Source organism: Rana temporaria, chromosome 3 (genome assembly GCF_905171775.1).
Source record: "Rana temporaria chromosome 3, aRanTem1.1, whole genome shotgun sequence".
NCBI lineage: Eukaryota > Metazoa > Chordata > Amphibia > Anura > Ranidae > Rana > Rana temporaria.
The window spans coordinates 97,427,186-97,438,261 of NC_053491.1; the positions used below are offsets into that span (position 1 = coordinate 97,427,186).

The 11,076-nt window shown below is 42.4% G+C and overlaps 1 protein-coding gene across 4 annotated transcripts in view; it reads left to right on the forward strand.

Moving 5' to 3' along the window:
* MYO9A (myosin IXA) overlaps nt 1-9,078 on the forward strand; it is a 179,995-nt gene extending 170,917 nt beyond the window's left edge. For all 4 annotated transcript variants that reach the window (XM_040343045.1, XM_040343046.1, XM_040343048.1 and 1 more), the window contains 3 exons: nt 2,362-2,549; nt 7,510-7,652; nt 7,754-9,078. In XM_040343045.1, coding sequence (XP_040198979.1) covers nt 2,362-2,549; nt 7,510-7,652; nt 7,754-8,163 — 741 coding nt within the window. In that variant the 3' untranslated portion in view covers nt 8,164-9,078. The remainder of the gene's footprint in view (nt 1-2,361; nt 2,550-7,509; nt 7,653-7,753) is intronic.
* Nucleotides 9,079-11,076: the final 1,998 nt, after the last annotated feature.

Below are 11,076 nucleotides of genomic sequence, written 5' to 3' on the forward strand. Positions count from 1 at the left end.
TGATTTTCTTTTACTTTCACTTTTGATGTTAATAGTAAACAGAACAAATAGACAATGAATCTTATTTAAAACAGACCGCAATACAAACTGACAGGTGTTCTAACCCTCTCTCCTCTATACACAACTAATAAAAAGTTTTGATGCAAAATAAGTGCAGCGCTATACCAAAAATCAAATGTGCATATACAAAATTATATCCCATGTGCAAAAAAATAAATAAAAATGTAATATGCTGTAAATTTTCTGATACTATGCAAAAGAAATGATTATATGCCTTAAAACTAGCAATAAAGTGCAATGTACTCCTTATTGCACACAGTGTTCTTTTTATAGATTTTTATAAATCGTGCAAAAAACAAACAAACAGTCCATTTGGTGATCTGTGATATCACTAGATGAATAAAGGTAAAGATCTTCACTCTAATCCAACTCTCTGTGTGTGTGTGTATATATATATATATATATATATATATATATATATATATATATATATATATATATATATATATATATATATATATATATACACAAATGTGTGTGTGTGTGCGCGTGTATATATATATATATATGGCCTCTTTTGATTTTCCTCCTCCTTATGACTTATTCAGGCATCTCGTATCACAGGGTATACTCCATCCTTATTAATTTACCATTGGTTTCCACATGCAAGGTAATAAAGCTTACAATAGTGCTTTACCATTTTAAAAGATTTATTTATAGAAAACATAAAACAAATTGCACTCACATTTCTTCAGATTAAAATAAGACTTGATATGTATATCCACAAGTGCTAGGATAAAAGTTTCATCTCATAGCCGGCTCTGCAGCCCCGGTTATCAGTGCTCCCCCGTCCTTTACACTGGCTTTTTTTTTTTTTGCTTACTGGTTCCTCACATGTCAGCCTCTCAAGCCCCACCCCCCTACTAGTTTTGTCACTCCTCGTGATTTCCTCTGGGAGATATCCCCCAGATAAAAGTCGCAAGGAGTGACAAAACTAGTAGAAGAGGATGTATCTCCCAGAGGAAGTCACGAGGAGTGACAAAATTAGTAGGAGGGAGATATAGCTCCCAGAGGAAGTCACGATGAGTGACAAAACTAGTAGGAGGGAGATATAGCTCCCAGAGGAAGTCACGAGGAGTGACAAAACTAGTAGAAGAGGATGTATCTCCCAGAGGAAGTCACGAGGAGTGACAAAATTAGTAGGAGGGAGATATAGCTCCCAGAGGAAGTCACGATGAGTGACAAAACTAGTAGGAGGGAGATATAGCTCCCAGAGGAAGTCACGAGGAGTGACAAAACTAGTAGGAGGGTCTTGAGAGGATAACGTGTGAGGAACCAGGACGCAACAAAGGAAAAAAGAGCCAGTGTAAAGGACAGGGGGATCACTGATAGCCGGGGCTACAGAGTCGGCTATGAGATGAAACCTTTATCCTAGCACTTGTGGATACACATTATTGAGGCTTATTTTAATCTGAAGAAACATGAGTGCAATCTGTTTTATGTTTTATATAAATAAGTCTTTTAAAAAGGTAAAGCACTATTGTAAGCTTTATTACCTTGCACGTGGGTGATGTGAGTGGAGACCAATGGTAAATTAATAAGGATGGAGTATACACTGTGATATGAGATGCCTGAATAAGTGGATAAGCCATAAGGAGGGAAATCAAAAGAGGCCAAGCAGAAGATTGATTGTAATCTAAAGGCGTAGCTACTAAGCCTATAAGGTAATGGTACAACTGGTGACACGAGGATATATATATATATATATATATATATATTTATATGCACAGAGGTGGATTAGAGTGAAGATAATTACCTTCATCCATCTAGTGTTATCACAGATCACCAAATGGACTGTTTTTTTTTTTTTTTTTCACGGTCATTCTCTTTTGCATGATTGGAATTTATAAGGACACTGTGTGCAATAAGGAGTACATTGCACTGTATTGCTAGTTTTGAGGCATATAACTATTTATTTTGCATAGTATCAGGAAATATACAGCATATTACTTTTTTTTATGCACATTGGATATAATTTTGTATATGCACATCTAATATAATTTTATATATGCACATTCGATTTTTGGTATAGCCCTGCACTTATTTTGTATCATTTTGTATTTTCACATATTTTGGAAGTGTGGAAAGTGCCGGCAGCCTTTAGCAGCTCACAAGGTTTTATCTAAATAATAAAACGTTTTGCCTTTAGTTATACTTTAACCTTTCATGTTCTATCTGAAAGTTTTGTCTGTAGTTGGTTTTAAGGCTAATGGACAAAAGCAAATATTTAGTATGACATATCTGCTCAAGTGTTTATATATACAATTATGTCGATTTTATTAATGTCTTCTATCCCTTTAGGGCAAAGGACGCTTGCGTTCAACCTTGAGCCCTGTGATCACTGGGCGCTCCTCTATACCCGATGCTGCTGGCGATCATGGCCTGTCAACCATTGCTTCTGAGGATGAGACCACTGAACAAAAGGAAGCAGCTATGCAGCAAGAGGAAAGAGTGCTGGCTCATCAGATTGAGACCCTGCAGAAAGAAAAGTACGTTTTGGGTCACAGTTAATGGTACAGTAGCAGGTGCATGAAGAGATTATAATTATTAATTTTCACAACGGCAAGCAGCAGCCCAGAGCAACCAAATAGTTTTACAGCAGTGTAGAGCTGAAACCACTGCAGGCTGATCCTAGCAGTGCTTCTCATTATTAAGTACAAAATTGGTTCAATGGTTTGAATGAATGAATGAGTGACTTGTATAGCTCTACACATGTGAACTGAATCGCCTCTAGGTGCTTTTTTGCAGCCAGTGTCGGCTGGTGCGGTCATTTACCCCGTAGGATCTCGACACGCTTGGGACACACAGTTGTACACAGTGCTGGGACAAGGCCATTTGGTGCCCAGGGCGAAGATGGCAACCTGCGCCCCCCCCCCCCCTGTTTTTAAGAAAGAATCAATGTCGTTCACTCACACATTTTAACTATGTATTTTTATTGGAGGCACTTTGAAATAATAATGCAACAAATGTGCTTGTAGAAGGGCAATTTTTTTTACTCGCAAAAATATGTGCATTTATTATATATGAACATATTTTTGCCAGTAAAAAAATTGCATTTATAATTTTTTTAAAAGTAGCCTACAAAGTATTGCACCCATTAATAAGCAGACTGCTTGTGCAATGTCGGGCTCCTGCACACACTGCCTAAAGCTCTGTGCACATACCTCTTTACAGGCTGCCATTGCAGAGCTGTAGGCAGTGTGAATGAAATACGGGTGTGCTGATCAGTGTGCTTGCAGTTCATTTAAACTACAAGTCTGTCTGCTGCAGTGGCGGACAAAACTTGTAGTTTCTACATTCAAACATATCACCCTACACAGTATTGCCCCTTCACATATCACCCTACACAGTATTGCCCCTTCACATATCACCCCACACAGTATTGCACCTTCACATATCACCCCACACAGTATTGCCCCTTCACATATCACCCCACACAGTATTGCCCCTTCACATATAACCCCACACAGTATTTCCCCCTTTACATACAGTGGTGTCTCCAGCTTTCAAATTTAGGGGGGCACATGGGGGGACAGTGAAAAAGTAGGGGGGGCCAACTAAAAAAAAACAATTATATATATATCCTGGGGCCCTTTACTTCTGTTGTGGGGCCCTTTATTATGATCCTGCAACGAGACCCTTTCACATGTTTTGCTGTGAGCCCCTTCTTACTGTATTGGGGCCCCCCAGGGAGGCAGAAAACAAGAGGTATGTCACCAGCACACCAGGAAAATATAAGGGTCCAAAGCAGTGGGAGAACTACCAGGGTTGCTATGTTTGCATTTGCGACCAGGCCCTATTGTTCTGCCACTGTGGGGTTCCCCAGCCTCCTCTTGCTGTCTTGCCCCTGCTATTGACAGCACTGGTCTGGCATCTGTCTCCTTGGCAGCGGCGGCAGTCTATACGGACTTAGTGCTGTGACATTATGGGTGCATGAAGGCTGACACTATTGGTTGTAGAGCGCTGAGCCCCTAGCTGGTCATCTAGCAGCAGTAATGCTGTATAACCTTCTCTGTTGACATGCTGATCGGGATGTGATCCAGGTGATGCTCCCAGTCAGATCTAATAAACACAGTATTTATTAGAATAAACAGTACAACTATATATAGTCAACCGTATGTTCAGCTGCCATGTGGGCTCTATGCCTGTAAGGTGTGGTGCAGGGAGCTCAACTGTCTACAACTATAAGAGATGGGCTTGGGTGCGTTTGAAACCCCACATGCCCGATCCCGCCAGGAAGCCGACACTCCACAGTGCTAATCACAGGCAGGGAGACATTTCCTGATCTTTGCAGCTGTGAACTGGGAAATGTCTCCCTGCTTGTGATTAGCGCTGTGCAGTGTGGGCTTCCTGGTGGGATTTCAAACACGCCTGAGCCCATCTCTAACAACCAGTTGTACTGGCCCTCCTGTGCATGAGCCCATCAGCCCCATAATGTTATCAGCACTGGGTCATAATGTGCTGCTGCCATGGAGACAGAGACCAGCGCTGTCAATAGCTGGGACAGGAGGACAGGGCAGCAACCCTGAAAGTTCTGCTGCAGGTCCACAGTGGGAGGATTCCCCCATCCACCTGGAATGTGTAGATGGGGGAATTGGAACATTCTTTTTTTTTTTTTTTTATTCAACCTAATAGTTGAATGAAAAAAGTGATCACTGTATGGTCTGCCCAAGTGCTAAGACCAGCCATAGACAGTTTAAACCTCAGCTGGTTCAGCAGGAGCTGACTGAGATTTAAACCATTAATGGCAGGCTGAATGTACCAAGTTGATCGATCAAATTGGTACAACCAGCCTGCCGGATTCTCTTATGATTATCTCTAGTGGTTGCTATATCTGCTAGTGATAATCATTGTTTGTTGGGATAATATAATTGCTCAGGGGAAGGGATTCCCCTGTCAGCACTGATTGTGCTGACAGGGGAATCATGCAAGTTTCATCCCTGCAATCTGTGGTTGCTGGAAAGAAACTTGTACCATCTATTAACAGCCTAACTGAAAGTAAACGTCTTGAAAGAACATGAGGGGAGAGGGAGACAGATAGGGGAGAGAAGGCAGAGGGATAGAGATAAGGACAGTTCAATGATCACAGTGTACTGCAGTGTACACACACCCACATTTCTAGGCTAAAAGATCAGGCATCTTTGGCACACAGAAGAATCTGCAGCTGCTGTTTTCATATTTCCCACACACAAACACATCCCCTTCTCTCCAGATACAGCTGCACACACGCTGGGGATAGTGTGGGCGGGGCGTGAAGTCACTGGAGGATCAGAGGTGGAAGGAGCTGTATTCCTCTCTGATCTCTCGTCAGTGAGGGGGGGTGGTGTTTCGCGGGGCTGTGTAAGTGTCACAGAGCTGCAGCCAGTCTCAGAATTTACAGACGAGAGGAATCGGCCTGTTTGTTCATGGTTACTGAGATGATGGAAGGCTTGTCCCCCCCAACATATATATTTTTTTTTTTAGGGCTCTTTCACACGGAGCGGATCCGTATTGATCCGCTCTGTTAGCTCGTTTGGCTCAGCGGGGATTCCTCCGCTAATCCCCGCTGAGCTGTCGGCGGACAGGGCGGTTCCCGCACACAGTGCAGAGACCGCCCTGTCTATCCTCCGCTCTCCCCTATGGGGAATCGGATGAATACGGACCGTGTGTCCGTATTCATCCGATCCGTTCCGCCGGACGGAAGAAAAATAGGGTTTTCTTCCGTCCGCAAAAGCGGATCGTTGCGGACGTTAGCGGATGCATCATCCGCTAACGTCTGCAATACAATAGGGATACATTACAAGTCCGTACACGGACTTGTAATAAACGGACCGTTTGTCCGTGCATGTGAAAGGGCCCTAAGATTGTCTTCTTTGTTTATTTATCAAAAATGTAAAACCCAGTGGTGATTAAACATCAAAATACATTTCTATTTGTATGAAAAGAAATGATTAAAATGTTATATGGGTATAGCATTGCATGACTGCGTAATTGTCATTTAAAGTGCAACAGCTCTGAAAGCTCAAAATTGGTCTGGGCAGGAAGTGGGTAAAAGTACCTGGCATTAAACCAGTTAATATTTTATTATATTTTGTGCATTTGGGAATGCATCCATCTATTTTATCTATTTAATCAATTGAACTTATCAGAACTAGTTCCTGAGTGAGTCTATTCCACATAGATTTCCTGTAGTCTCCCATCTGTACCTCAGGCGTTCAAGGTGCTAAAACTAGTAGTAGTCGTGGTATCCCCATTGTGGGATAATTGGGCAACCTCCTGTTGAGGGATCTGTTGATGCAGGCTCTGTTGGACAACGTGGCTTTGACTGTTGAGAAGTTGACTGTGGCAAGCAGTGGCTTGGGGCGATTTCTAAACCCTTTAGAAATTATCACTTGAACTGACTCATAGTTTAAATTTCTGGGTCTAGAGCAATGGTCCCCAACCCCTAGGCCATGGACTGGTGCCGATCTGTGTCCTGCTGGGGACCAGGTTGCAGGGCGGAGGGTGAGTGGCCCCCACACCCCTTCTCCCTGTGCCACTACCCCCTTCCCTCTCTGGGGCCACGAAGGAGAATGGGCGGGAGGAGAGCCGGCCGGGGGCAGGATTTCATAGAGCACTGTTAAGACCCAGGCTGCTCCCCAGCCCTCCATGCCGTAGTCACATGCTTCTGCCAAAAACCCATCTGGTGTCCTCATGCTTTTGCTCAGATGTTGTATTTCTGGATCAGCCATGCTGGTGAACATGTGGAATAAGTTTGGAATTTTCTCACCCACCTGTTCTCTTTTGGTTTTAAAGTCCAACCAGGTGGATATTCAGGCCTTATCTAATGCAAGCTTTGGGCATTAGGTCCTTCAGGCAACTCTTTGACCTGCATGTAGTCCCTGGCCAATTTTTGTTTTTCTTGAGTCTTTTAGTTTTGTTGCTACGTTTTCCATCCCTCTGGTGGACAGCTTTTGGACATCCCAACAGTCTAAAGAATTAACGTTTCCTTCAATTGAACATAAAAAATAAAATAGGATTTTTGTGCTCTTCATGAAAAAATGTCCTCCCCTCTCCCCTGTGTTTTTTTTTTTGGTTTTTTTTTATGCTTTTGGTACTACTTCGATACAAAACTGAAGCATGATGGTTGTGGATCAGGTTATCTTGAATGCTCTTCTTTATTTTTTTTGTGCTGCCAGTGTTAAGTTACACTGCTTGCTACAGGAGAGATATCTAAACAGTCTGAAGAATGTTTGTTTGTGTCCCTCAATGGACTTCAAGAATTTTTTTTTATGGAAAGTACAAAAAAAAACGTTTTCTTTTTGTATGTTCCTTATGTTGTCATTACCTACTTTCTAGCCATGAAACAAGTAAAATTTGGTGCTGCTATTACTTTTGTAAAAGCGTTGGTAGTTATTGTATGTGTCTATATAATATATTATGTGTATGTATGATTATAACTATTTTTTCTTTTACTTACCCTTTATCTAGAGAGGAGTTGGCGTATGAAATGTTGGCATTAGAACCACGAGCCTCAGATGATGAGACCTTGGAGTCTGAAGCATCACTTGGCACAGCAGACAGCTCTGAGAACCTGAACTGTGAATCTGAGGGTGCGGCATCCAGCCGGACAGGTAGAATGACACTTTTGTACACTTGTCTCTCGCTTCACATTGTTTTCCACTGAAAGATAAATTCTTGTTATACTCACACTATTTCACTTCTGTTTCCACAGAAAGATCCTTGGTTTTAAGCTCCATGCGAGGACCAAGAACTGAGCCAACGCGAGCCCGGAGACCGATCAAAAGAGAAAGTGACAATACAGAAAGTGGGGACCATAACCTTTCTTCTCCAACTGCTTCTTCCTGCTTACCCCACTTGGGCAGAAAGAGGTTCCACTTGCACACAAAATCTCCCTTTTATCGGGAACCAGCTCCTGCCGACGTCTTGGACTCTACGGCCCCGCTACATTTTACAAGTCGGGGAACTTTTAACCCTGAGAAAGGACGTCAAAAACTAAAGAATGTTAAACAATCCCCCCAGAAACCAAGAGATACTCCAGAGAGTGGGGAACAAAGGATTCTGGGATCAGATGGCAGCTCACAGTCCCTTGTCTTGTTTGGGAGCAATGAGTTTATGGTCTGAACAAAGTGTATATTGTGCTTATTCTCCTGTTGACAATGCTCATTCCTAACCCTTTTCTTGCCAAGACATGTGCCCTCCACCATAGCTTTACCCTGGTGCCTCATTGCGGCCAGGAGCCACGGAGCATGGGCTGCCAGCAACCTACCAAGGACCCAAAGGGGCCATGTTAACAAAAGCCTTATCCAGCTGTATCTACTGCTTAAGGGGTTCTTCATCCAGGACTCTTTTAACACTCCCTGTATCAGCACATACTGATCTCAAGAGAAAGAGAGGCTTTTATTATAAATATTATTATATTAATGTTATTAATTTTATTTGTGGTTTCTAAGCCCTATATAAATAAACCATTCCCTTTAATTTAAAGCAGCATCTGCACTGTGGTTACACAAAGCTTTGATAGATTGGAGCCTCCTGCAATGCATGGCTCAACGTTTCCGTGGGGTAAGTCACTCCAGCTTTTGAACTCCAAAGACATTTGTCTACACTGATTACCAGTACATTCCATGTGTTTGCAGGATCCACAATATACCCTCAAGATTGCACAATGTTCCAGGGAGTGGCATCTGGATGCTGAGAGTTCAGAGCTCAAAGAAATTTAAGTGAAACCTTCTTTTATGCAGAAGAGAACTTGTATGGGACAGGCATAGAAACTGGGCCACTGCCTTTGTTATCTAGAATATTTTGGCTGCAGATGTTATCCCGTAATGAGCCTGCTGAACCTTATTCAGGACAGATCCTTCCGTACTGAATGTAAATGGCCTGTACCTTTTGAGAAGACACTGGGTGCAAAGTGCAATGGGAGACAATGCTGTTGTATGTATTCAGTAAAATCTTGTAAATTCACGGCTGTAAAATCCATCACATTGCGAACAAACCCAGAGCTTATTAAAGAACAAACGCTGCAAAATATTAAAATGTAGTCTGTTTCTTTTTTTGAAAGCTGAATTCCATGCAAGCAGTTAAATATACAATGTGAACTGTCATACACACCAAAGGGTTTGTTCTTCCAGCCTTCTTCATACAGTCACCTCCTTAGGGCCTGGACCTTCACTTGACTCAGGGTATACTTCCAACTTACTGATATGACAGTGAAGGAGCAGCAGAACTCTTTTGTAAAGTCAACATTCTACTCTCTCCTTCTGTAAGTACACTATGTTACTAAAAGTATTGGGACACCTTCCTTTACACGCACATGAACTTTAATGGCATCCCAGTCTTAGTCCGTAGGGTTCGATATTGAGTTGGCCCACCCTTTGTAGCTATAACAGCGTCAACTCTTCTGGGAACGCTGTCCGCAAGATTTAGGAGTGTGTCTATGGGAATGTTTGACCATTCTCCCAGCAGCGCATTTGTGAGGACAGGCACTAATGTTGGATGAGAAGGCATGGCTTGCGGTCTCCCCTATAACGCATTCCAGAGGTGTTCTATCGGGTTGAAGTCAGGACTCTTGTGCAGGCCAGTCAAGTTTCTCCACCCCAAACTTGCTCATGCATGTCTTTATGGACCTTGCTTTGTGCACTGGCCCAAATCATTTGGTGGAGGGCGGATTATGCTGTGGGGTTGGGCTTGGCCCTTAGTTCTAGTGAAGGGAACTCTTAAGGCATCCGCATACCAAGACATTTTGGAATCTTCATGCTCCCAACTTTGTGGGAACAGTTTGGGATGGCACCTTCCTGTTCTAACATGACTGTGCAGGCCAGTCAAATGCGCTCATCCATGTCTTTAAGGACCTTGTTTTGTGCACAAAGTCCTGACCTCAACCCAATAGAAACCCTTTGGTATGAACACGACCTGAACAGGAACACTGCTAGGAATTTGAACTTTTTTTCTAGTGGGAGATGTTTATTTATTGCAGTATTGTCCAACTTCCATATTTTGATAAAGACTATAAGGGAAAGCCTTAAAGGGGTTGTAAAGGTTTGTTTTTTATTTTCTAAATAGGTTCCTTTAAGCTAGTGCATTGTTGGTTAACTTACCTTTTCCTTCGGTTTCCCTTCTAAATGTTTTTATTCTGTCTGAATTTCTCACTTCCTGTTCCTCCTCAGTAAGCTTTCCCCTATCATCCGAGCCGTTCTGGCTGGGGGTTAGTCAGCATGCTCAAGACGCTGTGTTTACATTTTCAGACAAAGAAATTTTTTTTTAGAAGGGTGATCGAAGGAAAAGGTAAATGAACCAACAATGCACTAGCTTAAAGGGACCTATTTAGAAAATACAAAACAAACCTTTACAACCCCTTTATCTTATATTACGTTTAATATCAGAGGCTATATTCCCCCTTTTTGCTTAACCCCTTTAATGCATTTTTTATGTTTCTTCGTAGATCAGTGCATAATAGAGGTTGGTTCCAGCCTTCACCATGTCAGTTTAAAACCATCCAAAAGGTTCCAAACCTTTTTTCCTACACAAAGCAGCTATTACAGTAAATATGCTTCCTTCTTGTCCATTGAAGGAAACGAGAAGCCATTCACCTATTGGGTTTACAGGAGGACTGGCAAACAAAAAAAAACTAGGTCAACCCAGGATAACCCCTCCCACTACCAGGATGCCTTTGTTTTTTAACAGTGTCCCAATAGGATGGACATCTTTTCTTCTCTGCTGTAGAAAAGAATAACTAGTGTTTGCTACCACCTTTTTTTTTTTCTAATTTCTTCTTCAGTAAAGACTCTTCTCCAAAAGGCTGCTAGAGCTTACAGCTCTTCAGTGTGGCTTTACTCAGCTTGACTTTTGCAGTGCCAGGTCCAGACCCCTCTGAACTGGACAGTGCCGGCATAGCCTGAAGTGAGCTTTGGGTACTGGGTTCCATGTAGGGCACGTTTCCAAATTCTAGTCAAACTGGGACTTTTAATTTTTCAGGTATAAAATGGAATGCTAGCGTGGCAAGTGTGTCCTATTACTGATAGGCAACACACATTA